A 24,715-nucleotide genomic window follows, 5' to 3' on the forward strand; every position below is an offset into this window, starting at 1 on the left:
TGCACAGGCCAACAATATAGATCGGTATGCGCAGCTGAAGGGGTCCCCCAGTGGCTTGCATAAATCGCCTGAGAGGGCTAAAGAGGTTTCGGCCCATCGTCAGAATTGACCCTGCAAGACGTTATGGGCGCCATTGAGGAGATGAAGGCTGCGGTGGGTCAGCGGTTTGATACCCTGGCGCATAAATTGGACGCGGTCCGTATTGATGTGAATTTGGTCAGGGCAGACCTGTCCAAAACCAACGATCGGGTCGACTCTTTGTCTCAAGCGGCGTCGAGCCTAACTGTGGATGTGGCAGCCCTGCAGACGGAGGTCCGCCGGCTGCGGCTGGCCAGTGACCAGACGGATCGTCGACTTGAGGACTCTGAAAGCAGGGCTAGACGGAATAACGTTCGTATCATCGGAGTGCCGGAAAGATCGGAGGAATCTGCCGCGGATCTATTTGTGGAGGATCTGGTGATCAATCATCTCGCGCCCAAGGGATTGAGCAAGTTCTTTGCGGTGGAGCGGGCCCATAGGATTCCGGGTGGTGCGCCCAAAGTGGGTGCTCCCCCGAGGCCTATAATTGCCCGACTTTTCAACTTTCGAGATAGAGATACTATCCTTCAGGCGTCGAGGGTGGCAGGGCCGCTGAAGTTTGAGAACTCCAATGTCAGCTTCTATCCGGACTTCACGCAAGCGGTCCAGAAACAGCGGCTGGGATTTTTGGGTGTGAAACGGTGCTTGAGAGACATGGAGTTGAAATACGCGATGTTGTTCCCGGCGAGGTTGCGGGTTGAGTTCCAGGGTCGCTCCCACTTTTTTGACCGGCCGGAGGCAGTTGGAGACTGGTTGGATGCTCTGCCGCGGGGACAGGACCGAGACAGTCGGACGGCGGAAAACGAACGGGATGTGGTGGAGCGGGACTAGAACTTGGTTCCTGGCGATTGACTAGACTGGCGAGGTTTTGTACCTTGGCTCAATTGTACTTTAATCTGGTACATCATGCCCTTCAAGTGCCTGGGGGTTGTGGGGAGCTTATTGGGGTCCTTTCCTCCTTCTGGGGTTCTTTTTGTGGTATAGGTTAGGGCGACAGGCACACTGCAAGTTGGGGGGGCTGTCTGGGCTCAAGCAGGGGTGCAGGGAGGGGGGAGTTGTTGTTCGGGGATTGTGGGGGAGGGGGTTGTTGGGGATGGTTGTTTTCTTGTTTTGCAAGGCAATGTGAAGTTTTCTGCTGAACTCTCTGGGTTGTGCTCTCCGGGATGTGGGTATCATGTGCGGGAGTGGGATGGGGGGTAGGGGATTGAGAATCCTTTCGTGGAATGTGAACGGTCTGGGGGACAGGATCAAGCGCGGGGTGGTGTTGCAGTTTTTGAAACGAGCCTCGCCCGACATTGTTTTCCTGCAGGAGACACATTTGATTGAGAACTCCTTCCAGGCCCTAAATAGGAGGGGCTATCGCCTTGCCGCTCACTCTGGTTTTACTTCTGGCTCTAGGGGAGTGGGCATTCTGGTTAGGGCCTCTCTCCCATTGGAAGTGGACGAGGTGCTTCATGATGATAGGGGGCGATATGTGGCGCTGGTGGGGAGATGGGAGGGCAGGACTGTGTCGCTCGTGGCTGTATATGTACCTCCGGGGTTACAAACAGCTACGTTTGCTGATTTGGGGCGTTTGGTCCTGGGACTCCCTGGGGGGGTTTTGGTGTTGGGTGGTGATGTTAATGCCGTTGTCTCCGGATTGGAGGACCGCCACCCTCCCAGGGATCTCCCTAGGGCTCAGGCCTGGTTGGGGGGTTTTTTGGACACTTTGGGACTTGTAGATTGCTGGAGATTGATGCATCCGGGACAGGCGCAATACACCTTTCACTCGGGGGCCCATGGGAGTCTCTCGAGACTTGACTATATGCTTATGCCGGCGACCCAAGCTGGAATGATTGGGGAGGTGCGTCATTTAGCCCGAGGTACCTCTGACCATTCCCCTCTATGGTTGCAGCTGAGGGTAGTCTCTGGGGCAGAGGGGAGAGTGGCGCCCATTAACACCTGGTATCTTCGTAACCCTAAGATCCGCGCGGAGTTGGTCAAGTCCACTGATCACTACTTTACTGATAACGTGGGGTCGGTGTCGTCGGCCGTCTCCCTATGGGAGGCTTATAAGGTGGTGGTCAGGGGGCAGGCCCTGTCCCTTATCTCCCATACTAAGAAGTGCGAGAGAGCGGAGGTGGTCCGCCTGGAAGCGGAAATAGCTGTAATGGAGGAGGACTTGGAGAGTGGGGTTACTGAGGAGAAATTGCATGTTCTCAGCCTCAAACAGTCAGATTACAAAGCGTTAGTCACGGAAGCGGCTAAAGAGATGAGTAGAGAGCAGCAAGGGCGGTTGTATGATGTGGGGGATAAGGCCGTAAAACTGATCGCTTGGTTGGATAGGAGGGAGAGAGCTAGCAGGGTGGTGCCTGTTGTGGAGAGGAGTGATGGAGTGCGTGTGACTGACCCGGTTGAGATCGTTGACTGCTTCGCAGCTCATTTCCGCGGAGTATACTCTCCGGTCTCGTCGCGATCGGAGGAGGATTCCCATAGCCTGCTTAGAGACATCACATTGCCAACCCTATCGGAGGCTGACGCGGTGTTGATGGAGGCGACGTTGTCGTCAGATGAGATCGCTTTGGCCACTCGTTCGATTGCTTCCGGTAAAGCGGTGGGTCCCAATGGTCTTCCCATCGAACTCTACAAGTTGCGTCCCGATAAGATAGCACCATTTCTTCGAGACATGTTTTTGGCGGCCCGTGCGGCGGGCTTCCTCCCCCCTGACCAACGCCTCGCCAGCATAGTTGTGATCCACAAAGAGGGGAAGCCGCGAGATCGCTGTGCCTCCTATAGGCCCATTTCTCTGTTGAACGCAGAACCCAAAATTCTGGCTAAAGTGTTGGCTAACCGACTGGTTCGGGTCGTGGGCGACTTGATTCATCAGGATCAGTCTGGTTTTGTACCCCATCGGAATACCGCTCTAAATCTGAGGCGGTTACACGGCGTGCTTGCTAGAGCGGAATTCATACGTGAGCCGGCCATCTTGGCATCTTTGGATGCTACTATGGCATTCGACACTTTGGAGTGGCCATATATTTGGGCCGTGTTGGCGAAATTTGGGTTCGGCCCGGAGTTTATTGGTTGGGTAAAATTACTATACGCTGACCCACTGGCTCAGGTGGTAGTGAATGGTAGGGTGTCGGCTCCCTTCGCACTGGGGAGAGGTACGCGGCAGGGGTGTCCGCTATCACCCCTTCTCTTTGCACTTTCTTTGGAGCCTCTTGCCGCCTGGTTGCGTTGGGAGCCGTCGTTGCGAGGCATTAGATGGACGCCGGAATTCGAAGACCATGTCTCCCTTTACGCGGATGATATCCTTCTGTATCTCACGTCTCCCCGGCAGTCGCTAATTGTATTGGTGGACGTGCTGAATTCTTTTGGCCGCAACTCTGGCCTGGTCATCAACTGAGCCAAGTCGTGCGTCTACGTCCTCTCGAGGGATGCCCCCCTGCTGCCGCGGGGTTGCCCAGCTCAGATTGTTACCCTGGGGTTCAAATATTTGGGAATCTTTATCTCACTGGACCCCGCGGTTCGCTATGAGCGAAACCTTCTACCTCCCCTCCAGCGATTGAAGGCCGACGTAGCGAGATGGCGACGACTTCCGCTCTCGCCGCTCGGACGGGCGGCATTGTTTAAAATGATGTCGCTGCCTCGTTTCTTGTATGCCTTGCAAAATACTCTTGATGTCGTGCCGGCCCGTTATTTCCGGGAGGTGGAGGGTCTTCAGCGCCAACTGTTTTGGGACGGGCGGCCGCAGATTGCTCTCGCCAAGTTGACGCTCCCTTGGTATGATGGGGGGGGTCGCCCTCCCCGATATTAAACGATACTATTGGGCGTCTCAGTTGGCGGCGGTGAACCACGGGATATATGGTCCTGCCTTAAACCCGGCCTTTGAGATGGATAAACTCCTGCTTCCGGGTGGAGACTATAATAGGGCGCTGTACTCGGTGACCCAGGACATGCGGTTGACGGGACCCACGCGGGTGGCGGTGCACGTGTGGCACGCGGCGAATGCTGCGATGGGGTGGAGGGATCGCTTGACTCGGGCGACGCCGTTGTATGCTTCTGGGCGGTTGGGCTGTTTGTGGAGATCGAAAGGCTTTGAGAAATGGGATATGATTGGTATATGTAAGGTGGGTGATCTGTGGGCGAAGGGAGCTTTCAAAACGTTCGAAATGCTGAAAATTGAATATAAACTAAACGATAGAGAGTACTTCCGGTATGCTCAAGTCTACCATGCACTTTGTTCGGTCTTTCCGGATGCTACTGCTATCCCCGAGTATTCCCCACTGGAGGATAGAGTGTTGGATGGCTATGTGCCCGACAGCACTATTTCCCTGATTTATAAGAAACTCATTAATGATCGTGCGGACTCGCTGCTCCGTTTGAGGGAGGCGTGGACGGGCGATGGCTTGGAATTGGATGATGAGGACTGGGTATCGGCGGTGGCCTCCCCGAAAGAGGTGGCGATCCCGGCCCGCCTACGGTTTGTACAGCTGAAGATCCTCCATAGAGTGTATGTCACAGGGCCCGGTTTGCTGCGTATGGGTTATTCGATGGATGGATTGTGTAAGCGTGGATGTGGCCTGCCGGGCACGTTTCTTCATATTTTGTGGGAATGTTCGGAGGTTGTGCGATTCTGGAACGGTATCCACACCGTAATGGAGGGGGTCACGCATGTGGCCCTGTTGCCAGAGGCTAGGAGGTGTTTGTTGAATGTCTGGGAACCGAATGATTGTACTGCGGGACAGACGCAGTGGGTGACCTTGGGGTACATGGTGGCTAAGCGTAACATTGCACAGCTATGGGGCTCCCCGAGGGCGCCCACGATTGACGTATGGAAGGAGAATATGGACTGGTGTATGTTTAGGGAAAAGACGGCGTATGTGGCGAGAGGCAAACCAGGGAAATGGACTAGGGTATGGGGTCCGTGGAATCTATATCGGGGACGTATCTGCACCCCGCCTCTGCCATTAGAGGTCGATATTGCGCTGACCCCCTAGCCGCGCGTTCCGCGAGAGGGCTTGAGGTGTGCTCCATGCTTTGTTTTCCCATTGCCCCCCTCTACAGCTTCCGGACAGGAACTGCTTTGGACACTATATGTTATTCCCCGTCCCGGGAAGAGCACGCTGCTACTTCGGACTCGCATTGCCTTGAGTGTGTTTTATATTTAATACAAAATGAAACTGTTGTTTTCAATTGCTCCTGGCCTACGGCCACGGCCTGTTATATGTGCTTACGAACTGCCGGGCGCCTTGCCTATGGTTCGACGGATTGTGTGGCGTTACATTGCGGGCCCCCGGGCTCTATAGCGGCCGGCCATGGTGGTTGTAGGCCCTTGTTTGTATTTTATTGTGTGCTAACGGTTTCGAATAAAAAATTTATAAAAAATAATGTGGAGACACCCTGAAAAAGTTAGTATGACTGTCTTATGTATACTTGCTCCTCCTATATTGTGATATGGCATCTTGTAAAGGTAGAGGTATTATTATGATTATATGGTTCAGGACTCACTAGGGATAACACGTGATACGAGGGTGTCACCAAAGGTACCTCCATCTATCTACCTGAATGTATATATTTGTAATTTAATGCGTAGTATATAGTAGTGTTTGAGTAATAAAAGTACTTTTCCTTTTTAAAAGGAAAAACATTAACTGGACAGCGGTTATTCATTGCTGTTGTTGCAAGCCAACAAATTGGGCTTGCTAGCCCACGCCACCTCCCCTAAGCACGCAGGACTGATTAGCTTCACTTTCCTCTGAGAGTCAAGTGCTACAATGGTTCCCAGTAGAAAGACAATTGCGTACATTTTACCTGTGCAGGACTCACATCCTTCTCAACTTATAACCCAATTTCCTATATGTTAACTTGCTTTTTGCCCGTGGACAGTGCTATCTTTGCAAGCAGAAGATCTGATCTATATTTCCCTACTTCCACAGTTCCGGCATCAAGTGACATTTTGCCCTGTTTGCACAAATAATATACATAAATAGTCCAAGTTCATTTATAGTGATACTTTTTTTCTCACGACAAGAGGAATGAATGGTCATGTCTAGATGTGTCTCAGCAACACAGAATTTTCAAGTGGATTATTTTGACCATACTATCAGCAAAGAAGGTTTCAAACAAAAAAATGACTTACATTTAGTAATAATGTTTCTGGTGGATACTCTATCTGCAGATTACTCACCTCCTGAATATCCTTTGAGGCATCAGGTTGTTCCAGATTTTTTTTAGATTGGTCTCCCTCGCTGGTAGAGGACACTAGCGTCATTCTGGCACTGGAATTGAGGTTTTGTGTCATCACAGGGACAACAAGGAGCCTAGACCAAAGAGGCGAAGTCAGTTTTCCATCCATTTTTTCAACACAGCGAAAGCAGCAGGACCGGAATGACTTCCGGATGTGAATGTAATATGCAACAGCAAAAGGACTGGCATCTTTATGCTGTGGCCCGTAACTATCCAAAAACAGTGAGGTGGGTGGCATTTCTAAGGAATCTTCAGGGAGACAGACTATTCACCAGAAACATTGTTACTGAAGGTAAGTAGGTTTATCTTCTGATTAATACTCCTACCTGCAGATTCCTCACCACTTGAATAGATTTCCAAGCAATACCACCCCAGGAATGGAGGGCCTGATGGATAGTTACACCAGGAAATCCTGCAACACAGACCAGGCAAACTGTCTGTCCCTCTTCACTTGTGAATCCAGGCTGTGGTGCTTTGGTGTGATGTTATATGTTACGTGTCAAATGCTGAGGTGTTGTAAGCAGAGCTAACCTTATCTTTACTTTAAACATCAGTTGCTTCAGTTAATGTTTTGGGGGGGGTTCATCATACGCCACGTCAAAGAGTTCCTAGCCCCTACACTTCCGCCACCGGCTAACTCCTGCTGTACACACCATTGAGCCATTCAAAGTAGAGTTGGGCGCAGGGGCTGGGCTCCAGGTCCTGCACCCTAACCTTCACAGGCAGAAACTCCATGCAGTGCATGGTCTTCAACCAGACCATGAGCCCAACTTTCCGCAGGTGGCTAACTGCCATGTGCAGCAAGGGTTAGTCGCATAGCCTGACCTCCAAAGTGGATGTACTTTTTTTGGGGGGGGGGGGGGGGGGGGGGGGGGGTTGTTTCATGTAATCTGTTACTGTAGGAAGGTTGAATCTTACTGCATGGATACCCCCACTTTTTGCCTGGTGTTTTGCTGATTTTTAGTTTGGCTGGGATCCTGCTAATCAGGACCCCAGTCTATCTGCTTTCTCCCTAAACTGGTTGTTCATGTACTTTAGGTACACTCCAGATTGGATTCTGGGGTACCCTTATAAGTCCCTAGTATATAGTATACTATATACCCAGGGCATAGGTACCCCAGAGGCCTCTCAGGGACTGCAGCATGTATTATGCCACCCCTGGGAGGCCATTCAAAATGACACCATAGGTCTGCTACAGCTGCCTGTGTAAGGTGGTGCATGCACCCCTTACTTAGATATAGGTTCATCATATCTATCCTTATCACTGCACATATAAACCTATCAGTCACCCCTATGGCAGGCCTTATCAATCCTGAAGGCAGGGTGCTGGGTTTTATGTGACAGGGTGCCCATGCATGAGCAGAGCCCCTCTACAGCTTTCGGAACCTATATTCTGGGGTTGTTTGTGATGCAGCCAACCATATACTTATATATATATTATAACCTCGCGGTAAATGCTAACTTTAAAACGGCTGCATGGAAACATGTCGTGTTTGTTGTCAAACACCTTGGAATCATATCCTCACACCAGTAACTGGTGTGGGAGGTATGATTCCACCCTACTAGAGGGAGAAATATGACAGCACTGGTACACCCGGTACCAACGTCACAGCCCCTGCCATCACAAAATGGTTGCTGCCCGCCACAGACACGAGTCTGCCCTCCTGCTGCTGGACGAAACTCCGGCAGGGGATGACTAGACAATAGGTTTCCTGTCACAGGGAGGTGTGACCACCTGCCAGACAGGCGTTAGTGTATTGGGGCTGGGTGGGTGCACTCCAAGAGTGCTTTGATGTCTGCACTGGGGGGCACATTTGGTGTCCCAGTGCTTAGTCCAGCTCAAACCGGTTGCAGGGGCTATCAGCCCCTGCTCTGGTGCGAAACTGGACAAAGGACATGGGTGTAGCCACCCCTCTGTCCTGACCCTCCCATAGGTGGGTCCCCAGAGTTTGTCCCACCCGTTCCTTGGGTATAAAGTAGGAACCCCTGGCTACAGGACTTTAGATCTACCTGGACGAAAACTAAGTACTTCAACTATCTACACTACGTTGGATGACCGAAGAATCTCCCTTGGAGTAAAGGATTTACTCCCCTGCAAGGCAGGCACCTTAAGCGCATCTGACCGGTTTGCATCTGCGCAGCTCCTGAAGGACTCCGAAGATTTTGCAACACAGGAGGTGGGTTCCCAAGCTTCCCTGAGGCCGACCAGTGCTCTCAGCAAACCTGAGACCCGCAGCCCTCGTGGGGACCGTGCAACACGTACCCCTGGACACCGTGCACATTTGCAGCAGCATATGCTTTTTGGCAATCCCGGAGGCTGTGCTTTGGGCTACTTGTAGTCCAGACCCCGAGCAGTGATTCCACTGAAGATTACCAGCCCACACTCCACAAGTGTTCCATGGGCTGGTATTTTGCGATTCCTCTTGAGGTCCCTTCGCAGTCCCTGATCCGTCGACCTGTGGGTCCCTGAGAAGGGAGCTTTAACTTTCAGTGGGCTTTCCTGGTTGCTCCAGACGTACCCTGACTTTCCATCGCTTGGAGAGTCCCCAGGACCTTGCTGGTCCTCACCGAAGCATCTTTTCTCTAACCGTGTGGGTTGCAGTTGCCAAGGCTTGTTGGTCTCCAATCCGGACACTGACCCCCCAGCACTCGACATCCTTCGTGGGACAGCTCGACAGCGGACTTTGGTCATCGTCGACATCTCCTGGTCCCCGTGGCTGTAGAGTCAAGCTTCACCTCATCTCACCTGAAACACCCGACTTCGGTGGGCATTCGTCTATCGTGCCCCTGGTCACCGTGAATTGACCCAAACTCTGTCCCCTCTGCTTTCAGGTTCTTCTCAGCTCCGATCCAGGCTTGGATCACACCGGACACTTCTCTTCTTCCCGGCAGCAGCACTTTGCAGCATCACGCCATTGAAAAAGACGAAGTTTCCCAACACCATTTGACACCTATGCACCCGGCTTCCCTGGGTTAGGTAACACAAGTACTCCGGTGCTCACATGCGTGCTGGCCTTAGAAGCTTCTAAGTTTGAAAGGGTTTGCTCTAAGTCCTCTCCTAAGTGTCCTTAATCTTTAAAATTCTAACCGCGACTTTCACATAGGATTGTATGGAGCTTGCGGCTGTATTCTCACACTGCACGCGTCCTCCGTGGGTCCCCCGTGTCACTACCTTGGGTGGTTCCTTGGGGTCCCAGCAATTCTACGTGCTCTAGGCACTGTGTCTAGTCAAGTCGAGGTTGTTATACCACTTTCTTAATATATGGTTTGGTCTCCCCCTGGGGCCCACTGTGTATTGTGCTATTTACTGTCGTTCTAGTACTGTAATATTGTGTGCCTTGTTCTCTAATCTCATAAAGAGGTTAGTAGAGTGTGTTTAGATATAAATACATATATTGTATATATATACCTTGTGTGGTTCTCTTTTCATTTGGTCATTCAGGAGGTTTTAATCTGGTAAACCAAGCTGCTTTACATTCCTTTGAGACTTAGCCTGAAGGCTGCTCTCCATAGCTACCACTAGAATAGCTTTCAATTGTCTTTAACCTAATCATCAATAAGGGTCGTTTGGACTGGTGCAAGGTGCCCACTATAACTAGTGAACAGCATATACCAGGCCAACCTCTCGAAGTTACGATCATCGACTCTAAAATAGATAGCTAATCCTATCCACCTAGATATGATCCTCAAGTTCGATCTGAGGCTCTGTCGTCTTTCTGTTTTATTGATTTAAAGTATTAGGTAAAAATAGTTGATTGGAAGAAGCATATAACAACGTTGAATGCTCGCTGCTCTTTCAAGACTCATGATGGATTAGGAATTTGTTCACTATTTAACGTTCTGCTTAGTCAAGTTCTTCCAGTGACCTAATTATTTGAGAGGATTTGCAGCTCGAAAAACTTTCTCTATTGTCATATACTGTTACTTCATGAATCAACTCTTTGAACGCAAGAAGCAAATGCAAACATAAATTATAGTATGCATAATGTATAAACTGTGACACACTTCAAAACTATCAATACACCACTTACATTAGTGCCTAGTGTGCAACAAACGTACACACGGTGGTTCAAGCTGTTAGTCATCCACATTTAGAAGTTAGCGGGGTCAGAAGTAAATTTAGATATGAAAATGGTATAATCTTCCATGTATGTCTGTCGTTTTCAAGTATACCCAAATAAATCTCTAGCAGCAATTCGGTAACAGCGTCTACCGCCAGTCACCAAGATGCCTTACTTAATTGAGAACTTCCCTCGACGCAACGGTGTGCTTTTACTCCAACGCATGATTAATCCAGAAGACCATATAGAGACGTGTACAGCTTTCACTGCTGCCTCTACTGTAGCCACAAGTTTAATTAAAGACTTCCAACTACTTGAAGCTCGCACTCACTCTTTAGGCCTCGTCCTGCAGGGCTGTCAAAGTCATTCCCATCCAGTTTCTCCTTAAGGTCTGCCTCAAATCGTGCTAGGTCCGCATCTAACCGCCGAATGTGTTTGTCTACCTGCATGAGAAAAAACACAGGAGAACTTAACCAAGGCTATCAAGCAACTGAAATTATTGACTTTTTCAACGAGCTACTACTGGTCGATAGTCACATCATATTACTAACATCTGAAAACCCAGGCCAGAATCCAGGGCCACCAAGAACTGTGTAAGGATCGTTCATTATTATAAGGGCAAAAGACAACATCATATAGCCAAACGTATGGAATCTCCAGTCTATAATAGAGCCAGAAAGTTATATGCATGGAACTTAAACCTGACGGTCCTCCAGAGATGGAGAATTGACACTAGCTATGTGGAGGATCCGACAGTACAAGATTCTCTATGTATCTTTGGTACGAACATCACCTTAAAAATCGGTTGTCCAACATGCTTTTTATTTACTTTTAATGTTTTAGAATATGTCAGTTTGTCACTGTAGGGGTGATCCAGTTTGTAATCGCCTACTTGTACAATATTAGTAAGCTGTCAGAATAATCACAGGACACTTTAAAAAAGGTTCAATTTTACAGGTTTCGGTTCTTGCTTTCAGTAAAGCATGTACCACGAAAAAGAAAATCACAGGACACAAAGAAGGCTGTGTGTGACTTAGAATACCCTTGTTCAGAGGTAGTGTTTTCTCTCAGTAATGGATTTTTAGGACCAGGGTAAATAGCTTACTCAGATGTATACAATATGTCATTCAGGTACAAGGAGCCGGCCTTAATCTGAAGGGTTTCTAGAGAGACAAACCTATTTGAACAACAGCCACTGCACTGCGATTCAGACAATAATACTGTCAGCAAAATGAATATTCCAAAATTCGCGATAACTTGCTTTGAGACAGCTTTACCCCCGGTGTTAGCACAGTGTGGGACCAAAAGTTGCCCTTTTGAACTCACAAAATGGTTTAGGAAACATATATATGTACGCCTCTAAATATCCAATGTATGCAAAGGCTATCCACTTAGATTCGGATCTACCAGTGACAACGTTTCATATATTTAATCGCTTGAAACAATCTCCGTAGTCATTCTAGAAAGCACTGGAACAAATTTAACAGCACTATTAAAATGCATACATTTAAACTGCATTTCTAGTGGCCTGGTAGACAATGAGGTGTATGTGTGCTGAACTCGAAATTCCTAAGAGGCCACCACATATCATATTTCTAAAACCCATGTGAAAGGATTAAATTAAGAAAGCATCCTAGGGCATCAAGAGAGGTGCATATGGGTCACAGAAAGTTCAGATGCTGGGGAACACATAAGTAACATTCTCATCCACAGCACTGTATTTTCATAGATTCAGATGCTTGAATGTTTCACACACCATACAAAAAGAGGAGATGATAATCAGTTCACCTTAATCAAGGGGGCCTTTGGGTGTCCACCTGTTTTGCCATTGGCTTGACAGGTGACTCAGGAGCTGACAAACTCCTTTACTTTCTGAGACATCAGGGGCCAGTAAACGTGGCTAATTAGCCTTTCCCAGGTTTTCGTTTGGCCCAGATGTCCAGCTAGGGGGGATGTCATGAGCTAAATTTAGTAGGAACTCCCTGTACTTCTGAGGCACTACCACTCTCCTACTGGCTCCAGGGCTGGGGTCTCTGGCCTCAGTGTACAGTAGCTCCTCCTCCGAATAGACTCTGTGGGTACCACTGACATCTCCCTTTCCCTGGGTAGCAGCTTGCTGCCTCAGGTTTTCAAGAGTTGGACAGTCCTGCTGTCCAAGGCACAGCTCTTCCCTAGAAGGTCCCCTTGGGCCTAAGCGGTAATTCTATTGGCTGCTCTTAAAGTTTACAAGTTTTTAAAAAATCTTAATGTTTATCCTGCTGATCGCTCACTTTGTTCACTCTGCTCATTTGCTCATTTGCACATCAAAAAACTTACTATCTGTGACTTCTTGGTCCTCGCTAGCTCCCCTGCCCCGGTCCACCACGGCTGTGTGCCGATTGAGTGGAGGGCGTACCAGGGAGCAGCGGGCCCAATCACGCAGCATTTCCGGTCTCTGGGAGGGCGGAGCCAGGCTCCCGCGCTCTCCGCTACAACAGACCGATGTGCCAGCGGACGCGCGCAGCGGGTGCGCCCAAGGCGCCCCCAAGGCAAGCCCGTCTGCGCCCGTCCGCGACAGGGCGGGGTTAGGGGCGAGAAAACCTGCCGGGGACAAACCGGCCCCAAGCACCCAGAGTTACACAAGAGACGCTCTATTAGCTCTCTCGCACCAACCAGGTCTGGACCGCTCCCACTGTCTTAAAACTTGTCCGGGAGAAACACATGGCCCATTCTCCTGCAACTCATGTAAATGGTGCAGTCTGGGACAAAGCCAGACAAGAAAGCAGTCAGACCTCAGCACCATTAAACTATCATGCATATATTTTAATGCAAGATCAGTCCCGAAGCATTCTATAAATATCTGGGACACTCTTAATGAAAAGAATCCCGATCTCGTATTTATTACAGAGACATGGCTGGACGAAAACAACTCCCCGGATGTTGCTAATGCCTTACCAGCCAACTACAAAATAGTTAGCCAAGACAGGAAAGATCGAAAACGGGGAGGGGTAGCGATACTGTTTAAAAACCACCTGACCTGCCTGCCCATACAAGTAACCCCTCAACATGAGCTCGAAACACTACCCTTTCAAATACTCCACAAGGGTTTCACCATGCTCGCCGGCGTAGTGATATACAACCCTCCTGGTTGCCTAGCCAATCTAAGCACCAAGCTTCTTACCCAACTCTTACCTGTTTGCATGAAACACAAGAACTACTAAGTAATAGGCGACTTCAATGTCCATTACGAAAAAATTGATCAGCCGGTGGTTTCACAATTGGAGAGTGACCTACAAATTCTCCAATTAAAGCAATGGATCAAAGAGCCCACTCATATTGCAGGACACACCCCTGACCTGCTCTTCTCCAACATTGACTCCACCACCATCCAGGAAATCAAACCATTAGTATGGACAGATCACTCACTAATATCATTCTCATTGGAACTGCCATATAAATCAGCGCATCTAAGCAAGCCCGAAAAGACAAATAACAGAGTGTGGAGGCTAGTTACTGAAACTACATTCCCACAACACTTTCCCCCTTCTGTATCCCTGAATGCGCTCTCAACAAATCTAGCTGCAGCACACCTGGAGTCCGAAATCACAATTACTATGAACCAAATCGCCCCCGAACTTAAGTCCAGTCGATCAAAAAGACTCAAAACTGAGAAATGGTATACACCTCAACTCAAAATACTTTAAAAAGTGTCAACACGGGGGGGAGGAGCCTAGCGCTTGACCAAGATGGCTGCGTGAGCTTTGAGCTCCCGAGGCCCTCGCGCCCTCCGTCAACTATCCTGTTCTTCACCCTGTTTCTTATGCACGGTATCCTGCAGATGAGTCATCGCAGGGGCGATTGATGCTGCCCGGGCTAAAATCGCCCGCCGGGGACCGGAGTTGTGGACGACTGCAGCTTGCCGCCTACCTCCGAGGGATGCCAGGAGCTCGCGTTGGCAAGATGCCCGGCCACTAATTGAACAACAGCGGGCCTGTGGGGTGTGAACGGGCGGATGGAGACCGCCGCACTTTCACTTTCACTTTCTCGCCCTTTGTTGGCTCCGGCCTGAGAGTGCTTCCTGAGGATCCACGGACATCTGGAGGACTTGCGCCCGACCCTGGTCGATGAGTGACGGTCCGGCCTGTCTCATTTAGCTGGGTGAGGGACGTTTCTCCGTAATTGCCTACATCGAGTCTGCAATGTCGGCCAAAGCAGAGGCTGACAAGCCGAAATTCAAGGCTACCAGGCGGGGAAGCTATACCCAATCCAACAATATGGATCGATATGCCCAGCAGAAGGGGTCGCCTGGTGGATCGGGACAGTCGCTGGAAGTACAGAAAGCTGACTCGTCCCCGGCCTCGGAGCTGTCGTTGCAGGATGTCATGGGGGCTATTGAGGGGATGCAAACATCGATCGGGCGACAGTTTGATGCCTTGGCACAAAAAGTGGACACGATTTTGGTCGATGTTAACTTGATACGCGCGGATTTGGCCAAAACCAATGAGCGGGTCAAGTCCCTGGACCTCAAGACTACTGGCCTGGCGGATGATGTTTTGGGACTGCAGGTGGAGGTCGAGAAGCTGCGGACTGCTAGTGACCTCTCCGCCCGTCGGCTGGAGGAATTTGAAGGTCGGGCCAGGCGCAACAATGTGCGCATTACTGGAGTCCCGGAATCCTCGGAAGAGCGCTCAGTGGACCTACTCGTTGAAGACTTGGTGGTGAACCATCTTGCGCCTAAGGGCCTTGGAAAGTTTTTTGCCGTAGAACGGGCTCACAGGGTGCCTGGCGGGAGGCCTAAGGCGGGAGCTCCTCCGAGACCGATTGTCGCCCGGATCTTCCATTTTCGAGATCGGGACGCTATCCTGCAAGCGTCGCGGGTGACGGGCCCGGTTCCTTTTCAGAACGCCTCTGTGAGCTTCTATCCTGACTTCACCCAGATGGTGCAGAAGCAAAGGCAGTGTTTCCTGGGGGTTAAGAGACGCCTTAGGGAGATGGATTTGAAGTACGCTATGCTTTTCCCTGCCAGACTACGTGTGGTGTATGAGGATCGGACTTTCTTCTTCGACTCGCCTGAAATGGCCGGAGATTGGTTGGACGCTCTGCCACGGAGACGGACCGGCGGGGACTGTGTCACGGGAGCGGACAGTGGCCGGGCTGAGCAGGAGTGATGCCCCGGGTGTCAGGTTGTTTTGTTTTTGCCCCGGACAATGACTTGTGGCTAACTGCAGTAATGGGGGGGTGGCGGAGGACCGTTGGGAGCTCTTTCCTCCCTCGGGGTTCTTTTTGTAGATTTGTTTTTGATAGGGCGACAGGCACACTGCAAGTTGGGGGGGCTTTGTAAGCTGACGCAGGGGTGCAGGGAGGGGGGAGGATCTGGGATGTTGGGGTGGTTGTTGGGGGGGTTTTTCTTGCAAGGCGTAGTAATGGTTGTCAGGATGGTTTGGTGGTGGCTTTTCGGGGGGGGGTTTTGCGGGGGGGGGGTGGACGTCTCTTGGTGTTTGGTAATGGGGGGTAGGGACCTAAATATTATTAGCTGGAATGTTAATGGCTTGGGTGATCGTATTAAGCGGGGGATCGTCTTACAATTCCTGAAGCGGACCTCGCCTGATGTTGCCCTATTGCAGGAGACACATCTTATAGGGAATATGTGTTATGCACTTAATAGGAAGGGTTACAAATTCATTGCCCACTCTGGCTTTTCATCGGGCTCCAGGGGGGCGGGCATACTTGTTCGAGCCTCACTGCCACTCGAGGTTGATTCCACCATTGTTGACGATAGGGGGCGGTTCGTAGCTGTGGCGGGGAGATGGGAGGGTAGAACGTTGGTATTGGTTTCTGTGTACGTTCCTCCGGCCCTGCAGGCCTCCACGTTTGCGGATCTGGGCAGGGCCTTGTTGGAACTCCCTGAGGGGCTGCTAGTGGTGGGGGGAGATTTCAATGCTGTTGGTTCTGGGCTGTTCGATAGGCACCCGCCCAGGGATACCGGGGGGGCTCAGAAGTGGCTTCCTGACTTCATAGACACTTTTGGTTTGGTGGACTGCTGGAGACTCCGGCACCCCACCCAGAGTCAGTATACCTTTCACTCCGGGGCGCATGGTAGTCTCTCCCGGATTGATTACTTGCTCACCCTGGCTGCGCATGCCTCGCTAGTTTCTGAAGCTAGGCATATGGCACGTGGCATATCTGACCACTCGCCGGTGTGGGTCCGTTTCGACATTGGCCGGGTAGGAGGGGGTGGGGTGGCTCCTATTAACCCCTGGTACTTCCGTGACCCCAAGACGCGCAGGGCATTGCTGAAGGCAGTTGATCACTATTTTCAGGACAATCAGGATTCGGTTGATTCAGCTGTGTCTCTGTGGGAGGCGTTTAAGACCGTATTGAGAGGGGAGGCCCTCTCATTGGTGGTGGCCGCCAAGCGTCGGAAAGACGCCGAGGTGATACAGATTGAGGATGAGATCGCGGCTCTAGAGGTAACCCTGGAGGAGGAGGTTACAGCGGACACTCTGCATAATCTGAGTTTGAAGCAATCGGAGTACAGGGATCTGGCGGAGAATGCTGCCAAGACCCTTAGCAGGGAGCAGCAGGGCCGTCTGTATGATGTTGGGGATAAGGCCGGGAAACTGCTGGCTTGGTTGGACAAAAAAGAGCGGGTCAATAGAGTGGTGCCGGAGTTAACGATGGAGGAGGGAGAGGTTGTTACTGACCCCGAAGCTATAGTCCAGCGTTTCTCGGATTATTTCCGCGTAGTGTACACCTCGGTTTCGGACAGGCCGACTGCGGACTCGTGTGACCTTTTGCGTGATATCGCTCTGCCCTGCCTTTCTGACGTAGATAGGGACGACCTAGATGGTGATATAACGGTTGATGAAGTAGCGGGTGCTATTCGGGCGTTGAACTCGGGTAAGGCCTCCGGTCCGAATGGTTTGCCTATTGAATTGTACAAGCTTTGCCCGGATAAGGTCGCTCCTCACCTGCGCGCCATGTTCGTGGAGGCGCGGGTGAATGGGTCTCTGCCGCTTGATCAACGACTGGCAACCATAGTGGTGATACATAAGGACGGTAAGCCTCGGGACAAGTGTAGTTCCTATCGGCCGATATCGCTTCTTAATGCTGAGCCGAAAATCCTTGCTAAGATCCTGGCGAACCGCTTGGTCCGGGTGCTTGAGGATTTGATCCACCCGGACCAATCGGGCTTCATTCCGCATCGTAACACTGCATTAAACCTTAGGCGTCTCCATGGGGTGATTGCTAGGGCGGGCACGCTGCGGGAGCCGGCTATTGTGGCGTCTCTTGACGCCACGATGGCGTTTGATACGGTGGAGTGGGCATACCTGTGGGCTGTGCTAGCCAAGTTCGGCTTCGGGCCTGGTTTTGTGGACTGGGTGAGGTTGCTTTACGAGGGTCCCCTTGCTAGTGTTGTGGTAAACGGGAGGGCGTCCAAGCCGTTCAAGCTTGGGAGGGGCACCCGGCAGGGTTGCCCCCTGTCGCCTTTGTTGTTCACCCTTGCTCTTGAACCGCTGGCGGCGTGGATACGATGGCATCCGAGTATACGTGGGCTTCGATGGTCGCCCGATCACGAGGACCGTATCTCACTTTACGCTGACGATATCCTATTATACCTCGCCTCGCCCCAGAAGTCTCTCATAGTGGTTTGCGACGTCTTGACTTCTTTTGGTAGGAACTCGGGCCTTGTTATCAATTGGGGAAAGTCATATCTGTATGTTTTGTGTGGCGATGTTCCGCCTGTCCCCCGAAACTGTTCGATCCAGATCGCCCAGCAGGGCTTCCGGTATCTAGGGATTTACATCTCCACTGACTCCATCTTGCGATATGAGAAGAATCTGCTCCCCCCCCTGGCGCGTCTGCGGCGGGATGCGGCGGGCTGGCGGCGGTTGCCGCTCTCCCTCCTCGGGCGCGCCGCGTTGTTTAAAATGATGTCTCTTCCCCGTTTCCTCTATGCCTTGCAGAATACCCTTGAATGGGTCCCGACTAGTTACTTTCGAGAGGTCGAGAGCCTCCAGCGTTGGCTATTGTGGGACGGGCGGCCGCGCATAGCGATCGCTAAGTTGACGCTCCCGTGGTACGACGGTGGTATTGCGCTTCCGGACATTCGAAGATACTACTGGGCCACCCAGTTGTGCGCGATTAATCATGGTGTCTATGGTTCGGCGTTGAGCCCCGGCTATGCCATGGATCGGTGGTTACTGCGTGCGGTAATTACCACAGAGCTTTGTACTCGAAGTCGTTGGACTCGTCCCTTACGGGGCCCACTGGGGTGGCGGTGCGGGTGTGGAAGTTGGCGACGGACTCCCTGGGTTGGGGGGCAGGCTTACCCTCGCTACCCCGTTGTTTGATTCTGATATCCTGGGGAAGCTTTGGCATACAAAAGGGTTCGAGAAATGGGACTTGATCGGTATCTCCAGGGTCGGAGACTTGCTGGCTCAGGGCAGGGTGAAGTCCTTTGAGGAGCTGCAGAAGGAGTATGAGCTGGGGAGCACTGAGTTTTTCCGCTATGCCTAGGTGTGTCACGCCTTGCGGTCAGTCCTCGTAGAAGGTGAGAAGGTGCCTGCGTCCTCTCCGTTGGAGGACCGAATTCTGGATGGCCATATGCCGGAGAGCGCGATCTCTCTCATCTATAAGAAGCTGATTAATGTCCGGGCTGACCTTCTTCGGGGGTTGCGGGATCAATGGACTAGGGATGGCCTCGAACTGGATGACGAAGATTGGCAATATGCAGTTTCTTCTCCTAGGGAGGTTGCGATACCGTCGCGTCTGCGGCTGGTGCAGCTCAAAATACTCCATCGAGTCTACGTGACAGGTCCTAGGTTGGTCCGTATGGGTTTCTCTGAGGAGGGTTTATGTAAGCGAGGCTGCGGCATGGTGGGTACCTTCTTACATATCATCTGGGAATGCGGCGTGATCGTGGAGTTTTGGAGGCGAGTCCATGCAGTGATGGGGGAGGTGACGGGCATTGTCATGCAGCCGGAGGCGCGGTGTTGTCTCTTGAACGTCTGGGGTCCTACCGATCTTGATGACGCACAGACTCAGTGGGTGACCCTGGGGAACATGGTGGCTAAGCGGGACATCGCGCGCCTGTGGGGCTCTGCTGGGCCTCCTGCGCTGGCAGCGTGGAAGGAAAATATGGATTGGAGCATGCTCAGGGAAAAGACAGTGTATTGTGCTAGAGGGCGCCCTCGGAAATGGCATGCAGTATGGGGGCGATGGAACCACTACAGGGGGGACATATGTCTGCCCCCTGATCCGGATCCACCTGAGGAGCAACTTTCCCCTTGACATTCTTTCCGGCTATGTATTTATTGTTGATGACTGATTGCCTTTTATGAGTCTCTGCTTTCCCCCTCCCTCCTCTCATTATAGCTTTGTTTCTGGTGGACGAAATGGGACTAGCTCCCCCTGATGGGCACCCATCATGTGCATTCGAAGCTTATCGCCTTGTTAGTGTTTGGTTTGTGTTTGTGTTTATTTAAAACTGAACCTTTTCTGATTCTCCTTTCAGTGCAGTGCGAACGCTTTTCTGTTTTGCTCAACTTAAGCTGCCGAACCTTCGGGTTGTCGGCTGAATAGCTGTGTTCCGGATTTACTGAATAAAGGTTTAAAAAAAAAAAAAAAAAAAAAGTGTCAACACGCTGAACATCAATGGAGACTGTCCAAACTCGAATTAGACAGATCTCGGTACAAATCTGAACTTAAGATGTACAATCACGCCATAAAAAATGCTAAAAAAAAGCTACTTTGTGCAAAGAATAAAGGAAAACTGTAACTCAACCAAAGAGCTTTATAAAATAGTGAAAGAACTTTGCAGACCAACCAGCATGTCCCAAACTATTCCCCCCTCTGCAGAATCCTGCGAAAAAATTGGCAACTTCTTTTCGGACAAAATTAGTCAAATATATTCTACTTTTAATCCTACTACAGAATTAGACATCACGAACCAGAAATTTCAGACCCCACACACAGAAGCAACGACTGAAATGAGCAAATTTGCTCCCCTCACAGAAACTGAGGTGTTGAAGGCGATGGGCGAAATCAAGTCAGGATCCCCTCTGGATCCCTGCCCACACTTCATTTTCGCTCGGACAGCCTCCACCCTTTGCCCATATGTTACCCAGCTTCTCAATAAATCTCTTAACACTGCCACTTTCCCAGACATTTGGAAACAGGCAGTAATTACTCCTCTGTTAAAAAAGGCAGGGACAGATGTTCTCATTCCTGAAAATTACCGTCCAATCTCCCAACTCCCATACTTATCCAAAGTGCTGGAAAAACTGGTGAACAAGCAATTAACCAACTTCCTTGAATCTAATGATCTACTGGACCCCTTGCAGACGGGATTCAGGGCTACCAACAGCACTGAGGCTACATTACTGGCAGTATCAGACAACATAAGGTCCTGTACCGACCAAGGAGGAGCCATCGCTCTGATTCTTTTGGACCGGTCGGCGGCATTCGACATGGTCTCCAACAAAAGTCTGCTGGAAACCCTCCACAATAAAGGAATCCATTCCACAGCGTTAAAATGGTTTGACTCGTTCCTCAAAAACCGAACACAAACAGTCCGACTAGGTCAGCTCCAATCTAAACCTAAGATCATCAGCTGTGGTGTTCCTCAGGGAGCATCGCTAAGCCCCACCTTATTTAACACCTACGTCTCATCCCTGGCAGAAATCAGCAGAAAGTGGGGCATTGGCATTTGCTCCTATGCTGATGACACACAGCTAATGGTAGCCCTCGAAGAAAGGCCTGAAGCCACCAAAATAAAACTACACAATTGTCTCTCAGAAATGGCACAGTGGATGCAGAAGCAATGCCTTAAATTAAACGCAGGAAAAACTGAAATCCTGCTTTTTGGAGGGGCCAAGGGGATTTGGGACGCCACATGGTGTCCACAAACACTCGGGACTGCCCCAACCCCTAAGCTCTGCGCAAAAAACTTAGGAATCTTCATTGATGACACTTTATCCATGAAGGATCATGTACGGGCCCTTTGTGGCAAGGGTTTTGCTACCTTGAAACTGCTACATAGGCTCTTTCCCTGGATCCCTCTAGACTGCAGAAGAACAGTCACGCAGGGCTTGCTTATGAGTCAGCTTGACTACGGCAATGCCCTTTTTGTTGGCATGAACGAGTCTCTCTTCACTAGGCTACAGATGCTCCAAAATGCAGCGGCCAAGCTGGTGTGCAACAAAAACAGATTAGGTTCAGCATCAAAATGCATGAAAGACCTGCACTGGCTTCCCATGCGCCAAAGAGCGGTTTTCAAACTACTCAGCCATGCCCATAGAGCACTATTCAAAAATGGCCCCAAAATACTACAGGGAAGACTCGAGTTCTATGTCCCGACAAGAAACCTGCGGTCCTCATACCTGGCACTGGCCAGAACCAAACGTATAAAGAAAGTAAGGTCCGGAGGGCGCTCCTTCTCATATCTGGCAGCAAGAAAATGGAATGACCTTCCCACAGACCTCCGACTCACACCCAACTATCTTGAGTTCCGGAAAAAACTGAAAACTCATCTGTTCCCAATAAACTAGCACCTTCATGCCTGTTGCAGTAGTCTAATACCCTAATCCGTGCTGTTAGCGCCTTGATATCCCTTGGGATGAATGTTGCGCTCTATAAATAAAATAAATAAAAGAGTTCAACCTGGTAAGGGTCAAACTCCATGGGCTAAGTTCCCTCTTGGGTGTCCAAGTACTTTCCCTGAGGAGAGGGGTCCTGATCATTTTGCTGTACAGAAGCTGGTTTCCCAGTCTTTGTACCTTTCCTCTTGAAAGGTTGGGCCATACTTTCAGGCTCCAACACTACTTTTTCACCCTGCTTTCCGCTTTGTGCTTTAGTCTTGACATACACAATCTCAGAGATGTCCGGCATTGCTGCATGGGTTTTTAGTTCTACCTCAGCCCATACTGAGGTTTCCAGGTAATTACCAAGCAGACATGCAGCTGGAAGCTTTGGAGAGACCACTACCTGTTTCAGGCCAGTAAACCCTGCCACCCCAGTCTAATGTCACCATAGCTGTTGCATGGTTAGTAGTAACACTGTCAGTATTGGTGACTGGGTAAGTTTTCCCAATCAGGTGTTGCTATGGGGAAACCAGTGTATCTCTCACCATAGTGACACTGGCACCTGTATCCCTCAGGGCTTCTACTCTAGTCCAATTGATCCAAGGGTATTGCAAATACTTCTTTAGGTTGGGTGGCCACACAGCTAAAGTGGCAAACTCAACTTCCCCCTCTGTGACTAGAACTGCTTCAGTGTGCAACCCGATTTGCTCTGGGCACACTGCTGATCCCATCTGGAGACTGGCTACATCAGTAGTAGCTGTAGGAGGACTAGGGGGCTTCTTGTTAGGACAGGTAGCATCTCCAGTTAAGTGTCCCAACTTCTTACAGTAGTTACACCAGGCCTTTAAAGGATCAAAGTTCTTTCCCCTGTACTTATTATTGGACTGGAAAGAGTTTTGGTTCCCACCCCCCTGTGCAGGTTTTTCGGGGCCCTTTTGAAGACTCAGGCTTTTTATCTTGGGGATTCTCACCACCTTTCCCCATGGGGAGCAGGGCCGGGCTGGCCATAGCAGGCACCGGGCATTTCCCCGATGGGCCCTAAGGGCGGGGCTGGTTTTAGGCCCCTGAGGAGCCGTTTTTGTAACCGGGGTCTGCAATATCGGCCCCCAGTAACAAAATTGGCTGAAACCGGCCCTTGCAAACAGCTCGGCCACACCCCTCAACCCCCCAGGGGGGCCGGGGGAACAGTTTGTCAGGGCCGGTTTTGGTTCCCGGTCCGGCCCTGCTGGGGAGGTTTTGTAACCCCTACTTTTGGTCACCCCCAGTGCTTGTTTTTGTCACCCTTGTCTTGACCCAGTAGTCTGCTTTCTTTCCCAATTCTTGAGGAGAAATTAGACCTAGGTCTACCAAATGCTGATGTAACTTTTCATTAGTGCAATTACTTAAAGTATGTTCTTTCATAAACAAATTGTAAAGTCCATTGAAATCATGCACATTATTTCTAGTTAACCAACCATCTAGTGTCTTAACTGAGTAGACAACAAAGTCAATCCAGGATTTGTTTTGGGTTTTGTGAGCCCCCCTGATGTTAAATCTGTATTCCTTAGTTGTGAGTCCAAAGCCCTCAATCAGAGTTCTCTTCATGAGGTCATAAGACCCAGCATCTGCCCCTGTAAGGGCCTGGAGTCTGTCCCTGCAGTTACCAGAGAACAGTTCCCAAAAGAAGTGCCCCCCATTGTGACTGCTTCACTTTTCTTATTTCACAGGCCCTCTCAAAGGCTGTGAACCATTTTGTGATATCATCGCTCTCTTCATATTTAGGGACAATCCCTTTGGGGATTATAGGATCATAAGATTGCTCTTTATCCTTATTTAGTAAATTGCTGCCACCATTGATGGGAGCCAAGACCATCTCTGCCCTCTCTTTCTCTAGAGCCAGGAGTCTGGTCTCTAGATCCAACCTTTTGTTCAACCTTGCTAAAAGGTTATCCCCCCCATTGAGGCTGTCCTCAATTTCCACAGCAGCACCTGATCCACCTGTATGGGATCTAGGTGCCGAGGGGTTTATTTTTGGAGTCAGGGCTACTGGGTCCCTTCTCTCCCTATGAAGTGGGGGAGGTTGGTAGTTATCCTCATCTCCTCCCGCCACTTCTTCCTGTGAGAGGTCTTCACCAAGGATGTTATCCTTATTTAGTAAATTGCTGCCACCATTGATTTTTTTTTTTTTGAAAAAAACCTTTATTATGTGCAGTTGCTTCATCTTACAAAGTACGGTCGCCGTCCAGGCGGCGAATCAGTGAAACAAAGCGCACGTTTCCTGATGGTGAAACACAGCCATTCAGCCGGCAACCTGGGGGTCCGGCGGCGTTGTGCAGGTTAACGTGTATACAGGAACGAGATGCGTACATTGTCAAAACATCAGGTACATGGGGTTCTTTCCTTTTTCGGGTGTAGTTTTGTGGTGTCCCTGATGTGTGTTGTCAGCAATAGAGGATGGCGCTGTGGTTCAGCCCACTCCGCGGCTGTGCCGGTGGCTACCTAGGCCCTGATCTGGATTCTTACAGGACATCCCTAGTACCCCAAGATGGAAAGGCCTCCGGGCAGCCTAGCGTCAGCGTCGTGCTCATAGTGCAGGCTGAAGCGCGACAAAGATGCTGTGGTCTAGCTCACGTCGACATATCTGACAGCGTGTAGGCCCGGCGAGTCTAGTGTGCAGTTTCGTAGCTCATGGTTATGAGTGTGCTACGCGGTGCGCACCCGTCCCACCAGTGCCGCGCCTCCACAGCCGCCAAGTGTCGGCGCAAATCCGGCATGGCACAGAGTGCGCCTAGGGCAAGCGTT

The 24,715-nt window shown here is 50.5% G+C and overlaps 1 protein-coding gene across 1 annotated transcript in view; it reads right to left on the reverse strand.

Moving 5' to 3' along the window:
* The window catches only part of ING5 (inhibitor of growth family member 5), a 543,000-nt gene that overhangs the window by 247,356 nt on the left and 270,929 nt on the right, over positions 1 to 24,715 (reverse strand). The window contains exon 4 of the mRNA XM_085634171.1: positions 10,702 to 10,813. Within this exon, the coding sequence (XP_085490297.1) occupies positions 10,702 to 10,813 (112 nt within the window). The remainder of the gene's footprint in view (positions 1 to 10,701; positions 10,814 to 24,715) is intronic.

This window comes from Triturus cristatus, chromosome 11 (assembly GCF_964204655.1).
Source record: "Triturus cristatus chromosome 11, aTriCri1.1, whole genome shotgun sequence".
NCBI lineage: Eukaryota > Metazoa > Chordata > Amphibia > Caudata > Salamandridae > Triturus > Triturus cristatus.